Genomic DNA, 22,978 nt, shown 5'->3' with positions numbered 1-22,978 from the left:
CTTTATCTGCAGCACTGTTCTTATAAATTGCCATTGTTTTCTTTCATGAAAGATGTTGCGTGGAACTGTCTTCCTGAACAAAGTGTGCTGAAATGGCTGTTTGTTTCTTTCAGGTGACGGTTAGTAATTTTCAAAGGACACACCAATCCTTCAAGGAGGATTGGGGGACACGTGGGACCAAAGACAAATCTTGATCCCAAATTATTAAAAAAAAAAACAACAAACCAATAATTTCAGAAGGTTTTGTATTTCCTCTTCGGTATTGCCTGCTATGGCATCTCTTAGTCAAACTAAGAGCTTTCCATTTTAGTACTGATGCACACAGGCAAACCCTAAGGGCAGGATTCCCAGGCTGAGATCCTCAGCCCAGCAACACTCTGCAGCTCACTGGAAGTTATCCAGGGACAACTGCCACACCATGAATGTGTGGCACGGTATGACCAGAGGTCATGTTTATCCCACTGAAAACAGAGAAGGCCCCCATGACCAAACCATGGTTATTTTGAGGCTTAAAATATGAATGTGACTGCATCAGATGACAAAGTGGCCTAAGACAGTAGTTTGGTCCAGATAAGAAAAGGGATAAATGCAAAAGGATGCAAACCAGGATTGGAGAAATGCTATTTGTGAGGGGTTTTTTTCTTGACTACAAAACTTCTAAAATCACCACTACAGATAAAACCTGTGATTCTGATGAGTTTGTTTCTCTGTTGTGTATTGAGACCAAGGTATGTGGGGTCACTCAGACATTTTCCTGGCATTAAGACACATGGAAGTTGAGAACATAAAGAAGGCAAAGATTAAGTCAGAGATGGAGCAGAGGAATTGAATGAAGCAACACAAATGCTCATTAGTGCTCCAGCTGGTTAAGAAAATGCACAGAGTGTCCTGGGAAAAAATTAATGGCAAATTATAATTACAACAGCACCAGGCACTGGAAAACATCAGGTTTCAATACACATTGAAACTTATCCTAGAACTGCCTTCAATGTCCCCTGATTTCCTGATCTTTGAAGGACACAGGTTCTTTAGTCCTAATGTAACAGTTCCTGACCAGCTAGCACACTTCATACCCTAAAATCACAGGTCTAATGGCAGATATGCATTAAAAATATTCACAGTTTTAAGACTTTAAAGAAATAATTCCTGTTTCAATGAAAAGGACAACAGTTTCAGAAAAGACCCAAGCTCTTTCCACTTTCTAAAATTTGAGGTGTTTTCCCAAGAAAAACTGCTTCCTACAACTTAGCCTATATATAACCTGAAAGCCCAGATAATTAATTTTAGAGATGTGTGAGAACTAATGAACAGCATTAAAAAGTCATCTGTAAATATCACAGACTTGCTAGCAGTTATATCACTCCGAGGTACCAAAGCCATCCTGAGGTGTCATCCTGAGGTCCAAAGAATACTAAAATGTTATCTGAGACACCTCTTTCCTTTATATTAATAATCACGCTGACGGTTACTGGCCCACCACTGCACATGCTGCCTTCAAAGGATGAGATCTGACCAAGTACTGAAGATCTCAAAAGCTATCTGATAGAACTTGATGTCCATGTCATCAGACCATCTGCCAAGGGGTGATTCACTTTTAACTCTTCAGAACACCTGCCCTTAATTCTTCTCACTTCAGACACTGCTTGATTGCACTTGTTTGCCTCATTCCCCATGCTCTGAGTTCAGTGTATTGCACTATACTTCACCAGGAAACTTTTTTTTTAGCCTGAAAGTAACACAGATCTGATGACTGATGAGGTATCACTTCATAAAGACACACTTTCCACAAACATTTATTTAAAACATCTCCATTGTCCATTATTGGTACTCAGGAAGATCCAAAACATTATAATGAATTCATGTTTCATTCATGTACTCTGTCACCCTAATTTCCACAGAAATCATACCAAAATGCATGATACTGTAAATGCTGGTATCATATTGTCACTCCTTTCTTTAAAATCTTTTAAAATGTCAGACTACACAGAGTAATACATTCAAGCAGGTTGTTATATCTGAGCTTTTGACAGAGAAATCTTAGACAGCCTGTACGAACACACTGCAATAACTACACCTGAGCTAACTTTCTGTGTTAAAATGGCTCCAAAAGCTTTCCATGAACAAATTAACAGTCTTCTTAAAACTGAATCTAATTATAACACGAGCAAGAAGAAAACATTAATTTAGGTCAGCTCCAATGACTGTTGCTATTTCTTGTCATATCAGAACAATGTCTCAACTATAGTGTTGAATTTAATTACTGAAGTTTGATGTTTAAATATGTTTTAATTAGCACTGCCACTGAGTTCTGGTGTTAAATGATCTAATTTCCAGTACTAAACTGTTGCATACATCCTGCATTTTCACATCTTGACACTGCCTCCACAATTCTGTGATTGCAATTATGTATTGTTATTATTAACTTTCTACCACCTTGCCAATGGTGCATACCAAGCTGGTGTAAGGAAAGATCTTTCCTCATGGGAATAATAACAATTTTAAGTAAGAAGAAAAGAAACACTTGAAATATTTTAAATGACCATATGAAAAGAATGACAGCTCTCAGATCCTGAACTCTTGGGGTACAGCAGCCTTATAAAGTTGCCTACACGTCTAAGGCAATCTTTAAGCAAAGAACATCAGAGGAGTTACTTTAAGTGTCACTTTCCCGGCCCTCCCTCATTCTCCTGCCCCTCCCAAGAACCGCAGCTCTCCGACACTCTCTTCTTCCTTACACATCCTGAATCGAACGGGCAACTCCTCACCGGACTCTCAAAGTTGAGAAAAGCGGGATTTGCCATTCCTAGGTGCAGTGACCCGTCCGAGAGCCGGCCCGAGGGCAGAGCGGGGCCGGGCGGCCCCTGAGGAGCCCCCGGGGCCATTCCCGGCGGGAGGGGCTGGGACCGGCCATCGCTGCCCGCCACCGGCTCCTGGGAGCGCGGGCCGCTCCTCGGCATCCACTACTGGGAACGGGCAGCCTTTCAGACGGTGACACGGCGTGGCCACCGCGCTCCTCCCGCCACCCGCACACATGCGGCAGCCGCGCCGGTGCCCGGGCGCGCCAGGACCCGTCGGGAGCGCGGGGGATCCGGGCTTTAACGGGCAGACCGGGAATCCTGCCACCGCACCGCCCGAGTTCCGGCACGGCACGGCACAGCCCATCTCGGACAGCCTTCGCTCGCCCTTTCCCTGGCGCTGCACAAACGGACCCGCCGTGAGGCGGCACCGGCCGCCCAGGGGCTCCCCCCCTCGCCCCCGGCCCGGCAGCGCCCGGGGCGGCCCGAGCGGGTGGGCCGCGGCCGGGCCCGACTCACCAGGCGCGGCTGCGGGCAGGTGTGTTCCAGCTCCTCCATGGTCTCGGGGGGGGATTTGGGGGCGCCTGTTCCTGACTCAGCACCGGCCGCACGCACTGGCATGGCCGCCGCCCGGGCCCGCCCGGCGCGGGGGGTCTCCCCGGGAGCCGCCCGGGGGCTCGGCCGCTCGCGTCGCCACGGCAACCGGCGGGCCCCGCCCCGCTCCGCGCGGGCGGGGCGGGACGGGCTCATTTGCATGCGGGCTCCTGGTTGGCTGCTGCCCCGCCGCGCCACCGCGCGCTGCCCGCGGCGGCTCCGCGGGCGGGCCCCGCCCCCGCGAGTCTCTGGGGCCGGACTGGGCCCGGCTGAGGGGAGACCGCGGGGTGACCGCTCCGAGCGCCGGGCCGGGCAGGGCCGAGCACAGCACAGGGCACAGGACAGGGCACAGCACAGGGCACAGCTCAGGGCACAGCTCAGGGCACAGCACAGGGCACAGCTCAGGGCACAGCACAGGGCACAGGACAGGGCACAGCTCAGGGCACAGGACAGGGCACAGCTCAGGGCACAGGACAGGGCACAGCACAGAGCACAGCTCAGGGCACAGCTCAGGGCACAGCTCAGGGCACAGCACAGGGCACAGCTCAGGGCACAGCACAGGGCACAGCTCAGGGCACAGCACAGGGCACAGCTCAGGGCACAGGACAGGGCACAGCACAGAGCACAGCTCAGGGCACAGCACAGGGCACAGCACAGGGCACAGCTCAGGGCACAGGACAGGGCACAGCACAGGGCACAGCTCAGGGCACAGGACACGGCACAGGACAGGGCACAGCACAGGGCACAGGACACGGCACAGCACAGGGCACAGCACAGGGCACAGCTCAGGGCACAGCTCAGGGCACAGGACACGGCACAGCACACGGCACAGCACAGGGCACAGCTCAGGGCACAGCACAGGGCACAGCACAGGGCACAGCTCAGGGCACAGCACAGAGCACAGCCCTGCGGCCGGAAGGTTCCTGAGCATCTCCAGTGAGGGAGGCTGCACAACTTCCCTGGACAGTCTGTTCCCCTGACCGGTCACCTGCACAGTAAAGAACTTCTTCCTCATGTTCGGGTAGAATTTCCTGTGCATCAGTTTTTGCCCGTTGCCTCTTGTCCTAAGCTTGGCAGCCCCGAGAGGAATCTCCAAAAGGCTCCGTCCTCTTGGCGCCCTCCCTTTAGATATTTATACACATTAACGAGGTTCCCTCTAGGTCATCTCCTGTAGACGCTGAACAGGCCCAACTCCCTCAGCTTTTCCTTGTTAGAGAGATGCTCCAGTCCCTTAATCGTATTTGTTGCCATCCCTGGACCCACTCCAGGATCTCCGTGTCTCTCTTGTTCTCAGGAGCCCAGAGCTGTCCACAGCGCTCCAGACACACTCATCTCCCTGGGGCTGAGTGGAGGGGCAGGATCAGCTCTCTGCCCTGCTGGCAGTGCTCTCCCTGATGCCCCCCAGGATCCCATTGCCCTCCTGGCCCAGGGCACCGCTGGCCCAACCCCGAGCACGGCAGGGGCGGTGGGTGCCCGGGGCGGGCCTTCGGGAGCCAGCCCACACCAGGGGCCGCACCGTGTCCGCCCCGAGCTGGGCGGGCGGCACAGCGGGCGGGGGGCCTCGGCAGCCCCCAGGGCCCCCGCGGGGGGTTCGGCGGGTCCGGGCTCAGCCGGAGGCGGGCGGTGCTGACCGGACAGCTCCCGTGCACCGCGGGGTGCCCGGAGCCACCGCCCGCCCCGCCCCGCCCCGGGAGGAGCAGAGTGCTGGGAGAACCAAATTCTTGGTGCTGGAGAAATTAATTGGCTTCTAGCGAAAGCTGTTATAACAGTTTTGGTAAAAGCGCCGTTCTGTTCTGCCGAGAGGTGGATAAAGAACATGGGGCTGTAATGGTAGCAGCTGGTAACTGCATAAATCCAGCAAAATGCTTCTAATCATAGGCAAATCCAGAGCTCCCAGGCCCTTCACGTGGAACCTGGCTGACACCTACCCAGGAGCCACGACTGCATCTTCGGTTGTGCTGTACAGCTGCTTCAACACACACAACTGTAGCTTCTACACTGCTGAAGTGAAATTATCATCCTTCTTACCCTTAAATAGCATGAGAATATGACCAAGATAATATAAAGCCAAAAATTTTTACAACAGAGAGGCTCCAAAGGCTCTTGTTAACCTTGACAGAATCAAGAAAGTGGATTTCAGTAGTAATTAGCTTCAGTGGGCACGGTAAATTTTTAAAAATCAGACTTCATCAGAGGACATGAGCATCTAAGGTCATCCAGACCCATGAGAAGGTTCAAGAGAATTGTGCCTCAGTGTCTTTCCCCTTGAGTCCTAAATTTCAAATGTATTTATCTTTTGCACATCTTCAAAGAAAACCAAGTATAATACAAAAACGTATGAACTAGGTGAAAAGAAAAGGGATAGATCAGTAAATAAGAGGAGATGAGAAAGAAAGTAGAAAGAGAAGAGAATGTCAAAAGAATGAGACAGCTGTCAAGAAAAAAGGAAAATACACGTCAAAAGAGGTGAGAAAGCAAGAAAAACAAGTAGCCAAACTAAGTGAATCTCACAGCTGAATCTTTTCCTTATTAAGTAAGTTCCTTTATCAGTGATTCTGCAAGAACTACTCACACATTATGGAAAGCATACTCAAGGGAAATGATTAAACCATGATTAATGCAGCACTCGGCCTGAAATTTGTAGCTCATTTTCTTAGGAAAAATATTTGCAGGAGTGTTACGCTGTTAGAAGAATATTTGGACAGCACAGATGAGCAATGCTGGAGGACTGGAGCAGCCAGAGGTAGCAGGCAGCCCTTTTATAAAGGCAGCCACATATGTCAGCTCTTCAGAGTTTGGTGCTGGTGTCCTGAAGGAATAGCATCAGGTATGGACGTATCCAGGGTGAGTGTCCAGCTCTCCCTGACCAGTCAGGTGCATGGGAATAGAGATGAAAGGAAAGCAGACTATCTTGAAGCTGGATGATTGCCAATATACTGGAAATGTAAATTCCCTTGCCTTCTATTTCTTTTGAGTATGAAAGGCCGAATTTCATCTTTGCTTTCACGCTGAGAGTGTGCTATTGACTCCAGCTGCATTTTGATTCATCTTCTCTGCAGATAGGTTTTTCCATATACATGTAACAGAATGATGTCTCTCTTGCAGTAGTGTTATCACCTATCTAAGCTGGGCCAGAATTGCAAAGTGCAAGCGGAATACTTTTCATGCTGCTTATTTAATTTCCTTCTCTGGTAAATACTTTATGTATTCTGTCCTTCTGTTTGAAGAGCATGAAAAAAAAAATATTGTGTACCTCATTACAAGAGATAGAGAAAGTTGAAATAATGGCAGAGAGAATTCTGTCACGTCTGTCCAAATGGAATTTGTCTAGAAATCTTAGTCAACATATTGTATATCTTGAATAAGGTATCCTAAATTGCATCTTCTAGCTGTTGGGGCTAAATGAACTTTCAAAAGTCTGGAGTGTGTCTTCTTTACTCTCTAAAATAAATAAATACAAAGTCGGTTTGATTGGAAAAGCTCAACAGATGGTCCTCTGTGAATCTTTACAAGTCAGCCAGCTTTTAAAAGAACAGTGGAGCAAGAGTCATGGATGGGGAGGTTCATGCCTCTAATTTCTTTTCTGTAACCAATATCCTGTGCCAGGCTGATCATGGTCTCCTGGGCAGCCTCCTGCCTTTTCTTCACAAGTAACAGGGACACATCACCATGGATTTTAATGAGTGAGCTCTTTGCAACAGCTGCTTGGTTTGAATACACATCTGATGCATAAAAATCTTGTCCCAGGGTGTATAAATTACAGGCAAACAAGCCAGGAAACCGTGATCCCAATCCTCCTACCACTAATTTCAAGGTCTGAATTGAATAGGCACCAAACAGGGAAAAACCTCAGTTGTTAGGAAGGTTCCACCTGAAACATTATGGTTTGGGGTTTTTTAATACAGAACTTCAGTTCTCAAACTGCAACACGTAATTATAAAAATTTTTAAAAATACATGTTTAGATGTTACATTTAAGTCCTCTCATTTCTTAAACTAAAAGTATGATCCCTCTCTGAGCTTCACAGATCTCAAGCACCAGTTAGCACAGCAGAAGCTGCATTTAAAATGATCTTTGCCTGAGAGAGGCTGCAAAGGTCTCCTGACTTATAATTGAGTCAAAATGAAAACAAGCAGACCCTCACATAATTTCTGTTCAGAAGTCATCAGGAAACTCTGAAAAAAAAAAGTGTGGTTAAATAATGTTTGACTTCAAAGCCAAGCATCTACAAGAAAACATAATAGAATAAATTACTGAATATTAAACCATGAGCTTTAATAAATTTTGCTTCAATGGATGTATTTTAGATACTGAAGTTTTTAACTGTAAGATTTCATAAGGTCAATTGCAAGCTTTTGCAAGATGAAGCAATTGTTTAAGTCTGGAGCAGATTTACTAAAATACTGTGTTTCTATGTATGTATATATGTGTGCATGAATCCCTGTATTTATGTATCTATGTATCTATCAATGTCATGCTAATTCTAGACATGCTAGAATTAATAGTCAGAAATAGCAGAAAAATATATCTTATTGCTGAGACGATCAATTAGTTAAATCATGCATTTTTAGACTGAGATTAAAACCCCACAATGGTTGAGGTTTTTTTCTCTCCTGTGTAGGTGGGAAAAAAAAGTAGAGAATGAAATGTATGATTAAACTACAGCCTATAGGTTTTCATCGCCTCCAACAGCAATCATGTAATGCTGCTTCCATGTAATGTTGGCTGATACTGTAGCTTTAATTAATTTTTAAGAGCAGTTCATCATTCCAGTGGAATGCACAATGCTTATAAACTATCCTCTTTTTGTCAGAATAAATCAAAAATATTTACTATTTATGAAATAGTCTTATAAAATGTATGCAGATTAAATCCACAAAGTTTTTCTGTATGCAATGAGAGTCCATAAATTTTGAAAAGTAATAACATGGTATTTGGTATGGTATGATTTTATACCTGTTCTTTCCACAATTCCATAGCAAAGATGTGATAGTTAATAAAATCTATGTTCTCAGGATACTTGTATAGAATGAATTTACTCAGTGTTTATGTAAGACTTTAACTAAAAATGTCATGTTAATTCTGGTATAGTTTACATGTAAATAATTTGAAATACACAAATTCTTGAAAATAGTGGCCTTTGGTGATGCCAATCATCTGTGCTTTGTAGCACTGTTTTGAATAAGTACGGTTACCCAACTTTGGGAGAGGTTCTTTCTGTTCTTGCCCTTTCATGAACTACTTTTATAAGCAATTCTGAAGAAAACAGTGAGAAATCATGGTTGGGTTTTGACCAAGAGGGTATCTGTCTTCATTTCATTCCTCCCGAGTCAGAGAGATGGTCACTTAGTGTGGGAAATGTTAAGTCACTCTGTTCTGTTATTAGATTCTCCTTGCTATTTTAATAATCGAGCTTTTACTTAATGAGTAAATGTTGCTAGGGGAGGTTGAGGGATTTGAGGGATTCTCAGTAGTGACACTTTATTGATGGATGCTCAGAGGTTAGAAAGCACTTATATTAGCTAACCTCTGTCAGTACTTTCCTTCCCAGAACCCAAATTATTTATTTAATCCACTCTTAACACTGTTCACTCTTACTGGAAAGTTTTTCTAAAAGTCTAATCTGAACCTCCATTGCTGCAAACTACTGCCACTGCTTGCTTTTGCTACTGGACACAGAGAACAGATTTACTCTCCTTGGCTTCTGTATGACTACTGTGGTTAAGATTTTGAAACAATAGTTTGAGGATTTGGAGTAGAGAGCTGACATTCAGCAGGCAGGTTGGTACTTTTGTTACATCTCTTGATTTTTCTAGACTAAACTGTCCCAGCTGCAATAATTTCTCATAGGTCACATGTTATAATCTCTCTATTACCCTCCCTGCTTTATTTTGGGCTCTCTGTAGATTTCTTACAGAGTGGTGCAAGCACAGGACTACAGTTGCAACTTTACTGCTACAAGAAATACAATGCTGAATGCTACAGATCTCTCTACTTTATATATCTCAGTATAAACTTTGTTTAAATGATTCATATTCTCTGCCCTCCTTCTTATTGTTACAGATAAAATATAATTTAAGAAAAATCTCTTTACTATTTACACTTAAACTGTGTTGTTATCCCTTCTATCCCTTTTTCTCTTCTTCTGGCTTTCCAGATAAGCACTCCAATCTTCTTAAATCCACACAAAGCTAAGACTACCTTTCTTGAACATATTTGTATTGCACTTACTTCTACCCATTTTCAATCTTCTACGCATTTTCAATCTCCCTGGTGCCTTCCTTTTCCACCAGCTCAATTTCAAACTTCTTGGACTGAACATCAGTATTCTGTCACACTATTTTTCCAGGATTACAAGTCTCCAATATTTTTTTTTCTCCCCTATTCCTGTCAACTTTTATCTTTCCATTTGTCAATGTTTCACACAAGTGCCTTCACAGCTTTTTTCCCATAGTATTCCAAATGCAAACCTACCAAGTGAAACATAAGAAATCATAATGTAAACTGCATTTGAGTGACTGTTAGGGGTTCACATTAATATTTTGGGTACCAGAAACTTAATAACTGGGGAGTTCCATAATCTGGGTAAAGACACATTTTATTTGAAGCAAAACATCTACTCTATGCACTGGAAAATGGCTATCTGGGAGCTAGTATAGTTTTTACTAGTTATTATCTGAATGCCTCTTACTGTAAATGCTTCATCCATTTTGCCTAAACTAAGGTAGATCAAGTATCAAACTTAACTGGAAAGACCTTTTCTCTCAGGTTCACAGTTACTCTCCTGCTAGTGTCCACAGGAAGAATCAAAAGCTGGACTTGAATTAATAAAAATTTGTGACTTGCTAGTGTTGGAAAGCAAGATCAGATGCCACTGGAACAGTGACACACAAGGAGACACCACTGCCAGGCCTGACCTGACTTGTGTTTCTACCTTGCCTGTGGTGATGAGGCAGGTCCAAAATCCTGTATGGTGATCTGGGCTCTCGGTCAGGCCTGACAGCTCACCCTGCCTGGGTGTGTGAGATGTAACCCTGGGTATCAAGTCCCTCACCCCCGCCAGCCATATCATGTCACTGTCTCCTTGTCCTCATGGAGCAGCTGCCCCTTGCTGCACCCTGACAGCGAGATCAGACCTTCCTAAGTCCTGAGCTGAGCACAGAGGAGCCTGGCCCACGGCTGTGTGGGATCTTCTGCAATTCTCCCTCTGCCATCAGCCTGACTGACTTTAGTGTCCTCATGTACTGGCCCCTGTCTACCCACAGTTCCTGAGTGAACCTCCTCTCAGACCCCACCTAGCAGTCCCTTGGGGCTGGTCTATAGGGTTTCTGCCACCCTCTAGTTCCATCTGCTGTGGCCCCTTTCTAGGCCATTGTCCCTGCCTTGGTTGAGTGTCCATAAAGTTATCCACAGACAACCTGCATCAACTAAATCCCCCTCCCCCTTCTGAGCGGTCAGGTGTGAGGACACACCTTGCCTGTGGGGAATGGGAATTGCTGTCAAGGCTGTGAGGGCACTGACAGCCCTGACCAAGCCTCACCTGGGTCCCCTCCATCTCATGGGCTCTGAGTTCTGACTGTGCTGTTGGTCCTTGCTGGAGCTGAGCTGTGGGAGTGCTGGTCTCCATCCAGCTCAGCCACAGCTGCGCCCCAGGCTCCCCAGCCTGACCTGGAACCTGCCTTGTTCAATGGACTTGTTTGGTGATTCCCCAGCGGAAGTATTCGAGGCCAGACTGAACTGGGCTTTGAGCAATCTGGTCTAGTGGAAGGTGTCTCTGCCTGTGACACAAGGGTTGGAAGTAGATCACCTTTAAGGTTCCTTCAAACTCAGATCATTCTACAGCTTGCCTGGTGATCCCTAGGCTGCATCTGACCCAGGTTACTATCACCAGACCTGACCTTGAGTCGTGTTTCTGGTTTGTTTTGAGCCAGTTTCATCACCATGGACTTGTCCTGGCTGATCCTGACTCTCATCTCCAGGCTGCCCTGCTCACAGTCCTCAGGCTGGGGGAAAAGGCCCCAGCTTTCTGCCAGGCTCCCCTGCTGCAGGGAGCACTTGGCCCTTGCTGCTTCCCCACAGGGTGAGCACAGCCTTCTCCAGCACCAGTCCAGCACCAGAGCTGTCAGGATTACAAAAAGACTCTTCAGCATCTCATGATGCTGTCTTCCTTTTGGCCAAAGGGATATGAAATAGCGAATGCTGAGAGTATTCAGCCATGGAAGCACATTTGATCTTCAGCCAGGTCTTGAAATGTAACAGCCTCTCTGCAATAATGTTCTGCTTATATATTAATTGTTCATTTTTGTGCAATTGTAAAGAGAGAGTGCTGAAAGTAGTTAAAACAGAGACTTTCATGCTGTGGCAATAACTGTATGTTCTTGAATACCATTGGCATCAGACTTAATTCTTAGACATTATAATTATGTGAGGGCTCATTTTCTGTGAGTTTGCTCTCACTTGTCTTCCCTATTTAATGTACATTATAATATTTTGTACTTTTCTTCTAAGCTTGAATAGGAATATTGTATTAGGCAAGCAGGTGATGAGATTCTGCTCTCTGTTCCAGTTAGCATAATTCCACCAATTCTGGTCCAGTTACTAGGATTTGCTGTAATTTAACTGCAATCAGAATTGAATTGTGTTTGTTTAAGAAAGAAAAAAAGTGCCTCTGAATGTTCATTCCATAGACTTTTTCTGTTGTAATGGAAATTAGTGTATGTTCTTTATTGTATTTCACGTTTTTATTTTATAGCCTTAACATCCTAATAACAATTTTATTCTCTTCATCCTGTTGTTAGCAAGTAACTCAGGTAGGAAATTAAAAAGAGCTGTGTAGTGAACAAAAGGCATTTAGAGGCCTGCTGAGCAAGGAATTTACCCTTTTAACATAAATGTCTTCATTATCATTATTGATAAACACAAGGAGAAGCATCTATTTTTTCATATGTCTGTCAATTAACTACATGTGAAGAGTTTTGAAAGCAAAGATGTAATGTAAAATATTAATGAGATTTTTTTTTTTTTAATTTATGGAATCTGTGATTCTTTAGAAGTTTAGTCCCCCAAACAGTAAAATAATTCTTGTTGAAATGTCACATACATAGCACAGTTTAATAAGCAGCTGTAGAAGCGGACAGAGCTGGATGAAATCAGAAGGAAAACTTTAAGTTAATTTAGGGATAATGTGCATTAATTCAGAAACAATGTAAGGATTAAAAGTAAGATAATGAAATACTCTGTGCTTGTAGGAAACATACTATAGAACATATACACTCATATCTTGAGTAGCATGCACACATACACAATTCTCCACAAAGATAGTCTGTACTTAACAGCAGTACAATAATGTTTAAGCATTTTGAGGTAGACATAGTACAGGTGAATTTACTATCTTGCTGTCATTCATAGTTTACTGGTATTGTTTTTATACCACCACTCCTAGTTTTAACATATTTTTTCCATCATCAAAAGCATTGCCTACCATAAGCTTAATGTGTAATTAAGATCTGAATCTGAGAGTCTTAACTTTTTGTCCTACTGTTTTTGCAGCAGATCAGGCACACTCTAGTCATTAAAAAGAAGAGAAAAATAATCCTCAATACAGTAATTATTTTGTCCATTTAACTTAGTTTTGATACTATACTCCATTTGTACTTTCCTATGCTAATGTAAACTACTGTTTATATTACCTTGGAACACTTGCAATGAGTTTACAGTATTTACTATTAATAACTTGCATATTTAAATTACAGCTTGGAGAAAACAAAACAAAAAATACATCTTTTCACCTTGTGTTGAAATCTGTGAGTTTCCTGAGTTTCCTGAGCTGCTTCTTCCATACTGTGATTTTTGCTGCCTACCATCTTCGTTACTATGCTTGTCTTGCACTTTTCTCTGCAGCTATCACACTTGCCTCGAGGGAATCTTGTTGGCTCTGAAACACCAGAATTCCCACTTCTTGTTCTTAACAGACAATTGAGCAAAGGTCATGCCAAGTTGTTCTTGTATGGTTGTCCAAAGGGAGGTTAAAGATCAGCTCAAAGCAATCTGCTGTGATAAAGCCTTTAGCAGAGAAAGTCCCAAATCTTGCTGGGTTATTTTTCTTTCCCAAAGCAAAGCCTATCCCTTGCTCCTCCCACCTTTTACTTCCCCCCCCCCCCTCCCCGCAGCATTTAAATATGCTTGTTATGCTGTGCTGTGGGAAACAGATGCATTCTTGTTATGGCCAGAGATGAATGTCAGGATTGAACTAGCATCCATGAAAAAGTCTTTTGTTTGATCTGCGCTGTCCCACAGTGGAGCTATGGCAACAACTTCCGTTTGGAAAACTAACTGTATCACTGTGTACCGGCTCAAATCGTGGCATCACCTGAATGACAAACATGCCACTGTTCACATGATAGCTGACAAAGAGTATTGTTTAATTTTAATCAAAAGCATTTAAATCCAGCCAATTGAAAAAGCCAAGCACGTGAAGGCTAGGTATTTGTGAAATGCAATGGCATTCTATTTTTATTCAAACTGAAGAATTTAGAGATATTGTTCTTTTATAAATGTTTATGTATTGTAGCTTAAAATTTGAGTAACTTCTGATTTTGAATCCCACATCATTCTCGGTGATGTGATCTTGTTTTTTGCATGTGTTTAAAAAAAGAAGTAAAGCAAACAGTATCACACTCCTGTGAAGGAGAGGCTGTGTGTAGGTGTTGTTGGTTAACCTGGCAGGCAGCTAAATAGCACACAGTCACTCACTCATTCACTCTCCCACCTGCCCCCTGAGTGGGATGTGGGAGAGAATTGGGGGAAAAACCCAGAGTAAAATATGGGGGTTGAGACAAAAACTTTAATAGGAGAAAAAAGGAAGAGAAAAGAAGAACAATAATAATTAGAATATACAGAGTAAGTGATGCACAGTGCAATTGCTCATCACACACTGACTCATGCTCAGGCAGTTCCTGAGCAGTGGCCTCTGGCCAGTTCTCCCCCAGTTTATATACTGGGCACAACATCTTATGGTATGGAATATCAGCTGGGGTCAGCTGTCTTGGCTGTGGCCCCTCCCAGCTCCTGGTGCCCTGCAGCCTCCTTGCTGGCAGGATGGGGTGAGAAGCTGAAAAGCCCTTGACTTAGTGTAAACACTGCCCAGCAACAACCAAAACATCAGTGTATTTATCAGCGTTATTATTTCCAGATTCCAAAACACAGCCCTGGACCAGTTACTAGGAAGACAATGAACTCGATTGCAGTGGAAACCAGGACAGCAGATCAGAGAGCCTTTCTTCCTGTGGCTGTCAGTGTTTCCAAGGATGCAGTTTGCTACAGCTAAGCTGGCCTATTAACCAGGTACTGCTGAGGGGGGTCTCATTCTCCCTGGCAATGGGCACTGTCAGTGTCCAGCCTCTTTCGGCACCAGGGAGCTGCCACAGGTGGCCGAGTCATTCTTCTGCTTCCACATAAGATGAGGTCCAGCAGTGGGATAATGATGTACTAGCACCTGGGTATGTAAGTTTGGAGGATTGGGAGGTTTTTTATTTCTCTCTTACCAATGCAAAGGAGTCCTGGTGGAGAAGGAAGGAAACTAATTTTAATTTTCAGAACCATATAAAATCTCTCCTTGAGATGGTTGAAAACAATCAGTATATTCAGACCAAATAATATGAGTTCACATTTCTGCAACAGCATATCAGCCCTAAGGAGAGAGCCCTGTGGTGCCACTTGCCTTTGCAAGAACCTGGAGTCAGTGCCTGCATATTCTCACGAGCAGTAAATGATTCTCAACAAAATTCTACAAATGATGGTGGTAGGTTTTTGAGTAATGACTGGCCAGCACTAATGTGTTTGGACAAAATATCGAGGTTAATCTGTGGAGAAACAGCTCAAATCCCATCAGTTTCCCTGGGTTTCTGAACGCACACACACAGAGATCTGAATCTTTTTAGAAGAGAGGACTTGATGGGCTTCAGTTGTCTAAACTGAAGCTTTTAAAACTTTTCCCATCTATGCTTGAAACTGAAATATGTAATTTTCTGGACATAGTCCTTCTCCTCAGCTGAAGGCTGTCGTGTAAGTACTCTTGACACATTTGAGTGAAGGTATCTCTGTAGCATCAAAATGAAGAGAACACGCCCCACCTCCCCACCCTGACCAAGTCAGAGGTATGCAAAGGACAAAAGTCTAGTGGGTCTTTTCTAGAGCCTTCTACACACTTGGCCTGTTGAGATATCAGAAATCCAGTCTGAATCTACTTTTTAAAAAATAGATGTATATTAGGAACTAAATGTGTTTATATAATATTACAATAATTGTAACGATATGAAATATATTTATATAAAAATATACATGCATATATATATATATATATATATATATATATATATATATAAAATGTATTTTGTCACTAAGCTGGCCAGCTTACCTGCCTCTGAAAGACTCCAGGGAGTCATTTAGTGAAGTTCCTGAAACTTGTGGTAGAGCATCATACCTACCTTACATATGCAAAAATACCATAGGTCCTATATATGTTAGTTTTGTCATGATCACTACTCGACCTCCAGGGGTTACAGGTCGATGGAAACGTGCAGGAAAACCCCGTTTCTCCCTGAGAACGCATTGCAGGTGATCCTTCACCCTCACGCTCCAGCCTTTACCCCACTGGCATCAACCACCGCCTCCCGCCAGCTCAGGAGATGTATTTTATACATGACATTTAGACGCGATATATTTATGACAAGGCATTTAAACATGGCTTTGCCCTAACTGCGGCACCGGACCCGTACGGGCCCCTGCAGCAGAGGGAGCCCTGCTCAGATCCGTCACGCGGAACTCGCGGGCCCTGCCGCCACAGAACGCCGCACAGCCGCGGCCGCGGCGGCGGGCCCGGCCCGGCCCAGCCCGGCCCAGGCGCGGCGCGGCGGCGCAGGCCCGTGTCAGGAAGCGGCTCCGCCCGGCTCCGGCCCCGCTCTCGCTGCGGGCCCCGCGGGGGCGGGACGGGAACAGGGCCGGGAACGGGGCCGGGCCCTTCCCGCGGGCCGCGCTCCCTCCGCGCCCGGGGCGGCCCCGCCCCCGCGCCCGCTGATTGGACGCGGCCCCGGCGGCGGCGCGCGGGGCTCCCGTCTCGCGCCACTTTCGGGCGCCTTTGGCGCGAGCGCCATGGCCGAGAGCGGCGCCGGGGGCCGGGACGGTGAGACCGGGGGGCGGCGGGGCCCTGTCCTTGTCCTCGTCCTTGTCCTTGTCCCCCCGCCCGTCCCCGTCCCGCGCGGGCTCCGGCGTTTCGCTGTCAGGCGGGGGGCGACCGGGCAGCGGCGCCGGCGGGTGCGGGAGCGCGCGTGCGCGGCGGGCGGTGGGGGAGCCCCGCAGGGCCTCGGCGGGGCCGCGCCAGCACTGGGACCGGGACCGGGACCCTCCGCGGGCCGGCCCAGAACGGGGGATCCGCCCGCGGGGAGGGCTCGGGCCGCACGGCCCCGCGCCGGCGGTGGGGCCCCGCAGGGTGGGGTGGCTGTCCCGGGTCGCGTCACGCCGGGAGCCCCCTCAGCGCCGGGGCAGCGGCGGGCCCGGGTGGTCCCGGCCGGGGCTGCAGACGCGCCTGTCCCGGAGGAGCGCCTTGCCTGAGCCGCTGGCGTGCAGTAAAGGCGAAGGACTGACGGGAGATAAACGCGCCCGAAGCGATCTGTCTTTGCAGCTCTCCCCCGTGGGGCAGCCGGCGGTGTAAATGTCCCTTTTACCCCAGCCCTTGGCAATACGAATCCGGACTTCTCCCGGCTGCGCTGCCGAGGTGCAGCTCTGGTCACAGGTTGATGTGCTGCTGCTCCCAGGAGGGGACTGCCCCGCTCCTCTGGCCACCCTGAGAGCCTCGGGTCTCCTCTGCCTGCGCGGGGTATTCAGCTCCTCACACTGAACCTCCAGCATTATCCCTGGGCTGTTTGTTTGCTTTTAGGAGTTGGATTGGGTGCATTTGTTCCGTGTGGTCAGATAAGTGTTCCTTCCCCAAATTAAGAGAAAATCAAAAGGTCAGGAGAAGTAGAAAGCATCTTTCTGGGAAGAGCACTTGGAAGGGGAAGGGGTGTCAGCTGTGAACGGATCACTGGCTTGTCTCAATCCGGTCACACTCGAGCGTTGTGAAGCCGCCTAAAACCATCACTGCTTTGTGAGAGTGTAGGCCTTCTCTGGGTCTGGTGTTCCTGAGTTGTCATGGAGACATGCAAAATAAAAGGAACTGAAAATTCCCAGGGAAGGGGTGGCGGGGATCTCTTACAGGGAAAGGCTGATGGGGTTTGAGAGGTGCTTTGGGAATCTCGGTGGTAGCTTCACACTGAATGTGAGCTGGCACGGGAGGGCTGTGGAGCTCCCTGTCAGGCCATGCCTTCAGTATCCTTCCAGAACTGCCTTAGGAAGAGCCATCTGAGACTCTGCTTTTAGCCAAGTAGGTTTTGGTTTAAAGAAAAACTGTAGTCATCTATTAATGCATCACTGAGCACTTAAGTACCAAAGCTAACAGCTCATCTTTTAAACTAATTTCTCTTGTTTTTAATTGATTACAGCTATGAGTGAGTCTGGAAGTTTTGCAGCATCCCGTTCAAGGCGTGAGAGGAAGAATAGAAGAGGTCAGCAAGAAGCACTTGAACGTCTGAAAAAAGCCAAAGCTGGTGAAAAATTAAAATATGAGGTGAAAAATCTTTTCTTCTTAATTAAAAGTGAATGTGAGCTGAGAAGCTTAATCACCATTTGTAGTGAAATCTATGGGAAACAAAGTAAGCCTTTCAGATCAGCTTTTGTGTATGTTTTTCTGAATATAATTTTCTGATTTCTAATACAATTTATTTGTTTCTTTCTGTTTTCAAAACTAACCCAGGTTTTTTTAACTGGAAGTCAAACATGCTTGCTATTGCATGAGAACTATGCCACAGGGTAGAACCAATTTTTAAAATCACATAATTAATGTTATGATAGGAAGTACTTTTTTTTAAAATCTCAAATGATTTTAAACTTTAGTTTCAGAGCATTACATGACTGAAATCCATTAATATTGATACGCTGTGTTTTCACAAAGAGACCAAAATTTAAGTGGTGGAACAGAAATTTGGCAGTGTAAGATTGATACTGTAACATTGTCCAATGGTGATGCCAACAGGAAGTGACTTCCTCTTTGAGGTGAATAAATGTAAAGAAACCAGAAGTCCGTAGATCATTAACATGCAAATTTTCTCTGAACACTGTGCTTGGGTACATCAAATCCCTTTCCTTTTCACTGAGCTCAGATTGGTGTTTGAGAGTAGAACCAAGGCCAGAAGTCTCCACTGTTAGGTTTTCTATTGTTTAAAGATTTTTTTGGTAATATGAAATGAGCAATAAAGCAAGTAATTTTCAAATGAAATCTCTGCCAGTGCTTCAGTAGATTTTGAGTTTCAGTATATTGTGATAATTTTAAAAATGGATAACTTGTCTTTTATCACTGCCAAAAAAACCCCTTAATAACGTTGCTTACTAGTTGTGAACACTGTAGCACTGTAGGAACCCTACATGCATTCTTGAGAACTTTTATATTCTAACTGATGATCTGCAGATTGGTGGTATGGAAGCTGTTAATCCTCAGTATATTTTAACTGTAGGTTGAGGAGTTCACCGGTGTTTATGATGAAATAGATGAGGATGAATACTCCAGGATGGTCAGAGACCGTCAGGATGATGACTGGATTGTTGATGATGGTAAGTTAAAATTAATTTGGAGAGTTATTTTGGTTCTTGTGTTATAACTCAATTAAGCTTCATAATGCTCATGCTCTGAGGTAAGTTATTGTTAGTACATTCTTAAAATTTGTTTTCGGAGGCAAGAGAAAGGCAGTCTTTTAATGGAAATTAATCTTTGCATTGTTCTCATAGTAGTTTGTTAATGAAAATATTTTTCTGTGAAGACCTGTTCTTGAAATTTTATTTCTAGTTATCAGTGTTACAACAGTACCAAAAAAGGTACTGTTATTGATAATTTCTAATTAAACATGTCAGAGTTTATTTAGTCTAATAGAAGATACAGCTGAGAGCAATGTAGTTTTTAATACTTGCTTTTGTAACTTTCGCTCTATATTAAAGGGAGAAAAGTAAATATGTAAAAAAATCAGGAATATCAGAAGACAGAATTTAAACTGCAATTTTTAAATTTTTTTCTACAGATGGGACAGGTTATATAGAAGATGGAAGGGAAATCTTTGATGAAGATCTGGATGATGATGCTCTTAGCTCCAATAAGAAAGGTGACTTGTGTGTGACTGCTGAATGTCTGCCAGGGTCTTTTAAAAGGTACCCAGAATGGGCAACTTCCTGTGATCAGTATATGTGGTAAATATGGCCAAATGACAGATTACTTGGAGCTCTGTCATTCTGTGCCTGTGGATTTTGTTCAGCCCTGGTGCTGCAGAGGATGGAGGGTGACAAACTGAGGTGACATCACTGTGAACTGCTTCAGCACGACTGGGGCACTGCTGCTCCCAGCCTTCTGTGGAATGGGGATTCCTTTCTAGAGCAAATGCATCTGGGAGGAGCCTTGGTTTCAAAGCCAGTGCCTGAAAGATGTGTATCTCTTGACCATGAAAATACTTGCATATTTGTAAAACTCTAGGATCATATGATTTTCCCAACTTTTTAATGGAATCTGGTGGCAAACTGAGAAACTGAGTCTGATGCTGAGAGTGCAAGCCTAGTGCCAAACTCCTGGACACTCATGTTTTTTCCCCTGGAGATGCTTCCATGTAAAGTGTCTTTGTCCTTTTTCTGGAGTCTGCAAAAGGCATCTCTGACATGACTAGGAAAGACAGGGTGATGAGAGGGTCTTTCATTTTTCGTGTGCATGACAGCTGCTACAAAGCTGAAAGATGACTAGCCTTTGTTTCAGCCAGAAGTGTAAAGGTAGAAGAAGTAAACTGTCTTGGATATCTATCCTTGCTGATAACTGGACCTGTAAATATTGAACTTTTCTTACATAAAATTCACATTGTTTATTTTTTTTGTTTTGGTAGGAAAAGGTGGCAAAACATCTACAATTGATAAGAAGAACGTGAAAAAATCTGTGGTGTCAAAGCCAAACACCATTAAGTCTATGTTTATGGCCAGTGCTGGGAAGAAAAACACAGATGTAAGTTTCTACATTTTTGAATTTAAATATTTCTGACTTGTTCACGGTTTTAGGGGGAGTGGAGTAAACTAAAGGCTCATTTTAGTTTTTTGTGTCTAGCGAGACAAACTTCTGTTATAATCTCTTGTGCATGGAGCGTTTCTGAAAGCATTGTGTGTGTTTTGTGGAAATCCTCTAGTCATTTACTGCTGTTCTCCTGATTGGGTTTGCACATATAACTGAGAACTGTTTGGCTAATCTTACCTTACAGAAAACTGTGGACCTGTCCAAGGATGATTTACTTGGGGATATTCTTCAAGATATTAGTGCTGAAGTAAGTATGTTAATAAAATCTGTTGGAAACAACCTTAATCCATTAATTTGTCATGGAACATACCAGGAAAATATATAATCTAAGACTGATTTCATCCATAGCACATTGATACATTCCCATGTGTGTGTGCTGTCTGCCTGTTGTCTCCACTGTGTGGATGTTGCATGACTGCATTGCTTGATAAGGCAGTACCTCTATGACCTGATTACAGATGGTTTATATTAAGATGATGTGGAGCCTATGCTAAGGCAGGTTTTAAAGACAAGGTTTTAGTCACTGTGGAGTGAAAGAGGACTTGGTTGCCTCTGAATTGTGTGCTGTGTATCTGTCACACCTCAGCCAGGGAACTGTAGGACGTCTCTGTCTGACCTGTGTGGGTTCTGGGAGGAGCTGAGGGAGCAGGAGTGTTTCAGCAGGTGATGTAACCTCTGCCTGCCTCGTGCTTTCCAGGATTTGCTACAGAGAGCCAGGTTAACACTCCCCTGGAGGCAGGAGTGCAGGATGGCTGCTGTGACAGGGTTGGACTGTCTCAAATACCTAATGCCCTTTTAGCCAGATTTCTTAAAACCAAAAGGATTGCTCGCGTGTAAATGTTGAAACTGCTGGAGTGAGTGGTGAGATACTGAGTTGGACTATGTTGAACTATGATAAGCTTAACATGTTTTTTCAGTGCAGTAAAGGGTATAGGATGTCCCAATGTAAAGTTATTCTCTTAGTTTTGTCCTCTTATTATTTTGCTCCTCCCTATGACATCTGATTGAGGCTATTAAACTTGCCATGACTATAACCCCCCCCTGCTGCCTCCCCTCCTCCAGTATTATTAAAGAAATGCATTTTAATGCTGTCAAATTTGTAGAACATGGATTAGGGAAAATAATGTTAATAATCACACTATGGCTTCTATTTACTTAAATACTAGTTAGCTACTGATATTTTTTGTTTTATTGTTTGTTTTGTAAAATTTCTCTTGTTATTAGCTGTTGATAAGGTTAAGTAAAAAATATCTGTACATGTAAATAAGTTAAAATGTGTTTTCCTCTAGCGGAACAGTGCTGAAAGAGCACTTCTGCCTTTCATGAGGCATGTATGTTCAATACTACTGCTTCAACAGACATTGAAAAACATGAAAACATGAAAAACAGCACAAGTCATTCTAATACTTGTACAACAGAGGCATGGTTAGCTATTGAAATTCCCACTGTTTGAAAACTGTTTCACTTATTGATGACAGTTTTTTTCAGATTGTTCCCTCCGCCCGAAAATCTAGTGTATGTCTTAATGGGCTGATTGCTCAGGTAATATTGTTTTATGGAGTTTCGTATCAGGAGGTGTTCTCTTTATCAGCCAAAAATATTGGTGTACCTCTTTCTACTTGATGGAAATTACTAACCAAGGCAAAGGGAAACACTAAACAACTCTTCCTTTTGTCACTTTCTCTGTTCTTTCAATATCCAGACGGTTCAGCTAAGTCCACCACCAATTATAATGCTGAAAAGGAAAAGATCTGCTGGAGTACCACTCAATCCTTTCTCTGTGCAGTCCCAAACTTCTAAGGTAAAGGGAAAAAGAAAAATGTTCTCATTAATAAGCACTAACCTGTGTTTTTGTTGAATACTTTTTACTTTTATTTCTCCTCCTGGAAATTAACTTTTTCTCCTTAGCTTCCCTAGCAGTGTTACAGCATAATTTGTGCTTTTTTCCACATTGCCTTTCATGGGAACACATAAACAGTACAGTTAGTTTTGTATCTCTAGGGTAGTAGGAGTTTGTACCTGTTACATTTGACATGTGAAACTGCTGTTACAATGTTTGGTGCATCACATGAGGGTGAGCCTTTGCTCTGTCTCTTTTCCAAGGAGTAGAAAACACCCTTGTGGCAAGGATGGAAGGATGGGAGGTGAAATAAGCAGGAGTGTGGAAAAGGATAAGAAACCAATCATTTGCAGAAATGGAAAACAAATGGAAAACTGAAGCTATGGATAGAAGTTTGCCCTAGTGGAAGATTTTGGAGTGAAAGGAGGATGGGCTGCTAAGGATGGAAGGCTAGCATTTTGTTAGGAGTTCTGGTAAATGGAAGGGACTTTATAGCTGGAAATACAATGACATAGTTGGTAATGATTTGTAGAAGAAAAATGGAGTAGTGTAGATACATCT

At 44.4% G+C, this 22,978-nt stretch overlaps 2 protein-coding genes across 4 annotated transcripts in view; one reads left to right on the top strand and one right to left on the bottom strand.

The window, feature by feature from the left end:
• PCYT1B (phosphate cytidylyltransferase 1B, choline) overlaps positions 1-3,451 on the bottom strand; it is a 39,986-nt gene extending 36,535 nt beyond the window's left edge. For both annotated transcript variants that reach the window (XM_083884906.1, XM_083884907.1), the window contains exon 1: positions 3,315-3,451. In XM_083884906.1, coding sequence (XP_083741032.1) covers positions 3,315-3,416 — 102 coding nt within the window. In that variant the 5' untranslated portion in view covers positions 3,417-3,451. The remainder of the gene's footprint in view (positions 1-3,314) is intronic.
• A 13,052-nt stretch (positions 3,452-16,503) lies between these two features.
• Positions 16,504-22,978, top strand: part of POLA1 (DNA polymerase alpha 1, catalytic subunit) — a 184,728-nt gene continuing 178,253 nt past the window's right edge. For both annotated transcript variants that reach the window (XM_083855217.1, XM_083855218.1), the window contains exons 1-7: positions 16,504-16,569; positions 17,927-18,051; positions 18,995-19,091; positions 19,553-19,633; positions 20,396-20,511; positions 20,762-20,824; positions 22,280-22,378. In XM_083855217.1, coding sequence (XP_083711343.1) covers positions 16,539-16,569; positions 17,927-18,051; positions 18,995-19,091; positions 19,553-19,633; positions 20,396-20,511; positions 20,762-20,824; positions 22,280-22,378 — 612 coding nt within the window. In that variant the 5' untranslated portion in view covers positions 16,504-16,538. The remainder of the gene's footprint in view (positions 16,570-17,926; positions 18,052-18,994; positions 19,092-19,552; positions 19,634-20,395; positions 20,512-20,761; positions 20,825-22,279; positions 22,379-22,978) is intronic.

The sequence above is a fragment of the Zosterops lateralis genome (genome assembly GCF_965231275.1).
Source record: "Zosterops lateralis genome assembly, chromosome: 2".
NCBI lineage: Eukaryota > Metazoa > Chordata > Aves > Passeriformes > Zosteropidae > Zosterops > Zosterops lateralis.
This window is presented reverse-complemented; position numbering and strand designations above follow the sequence as displayed.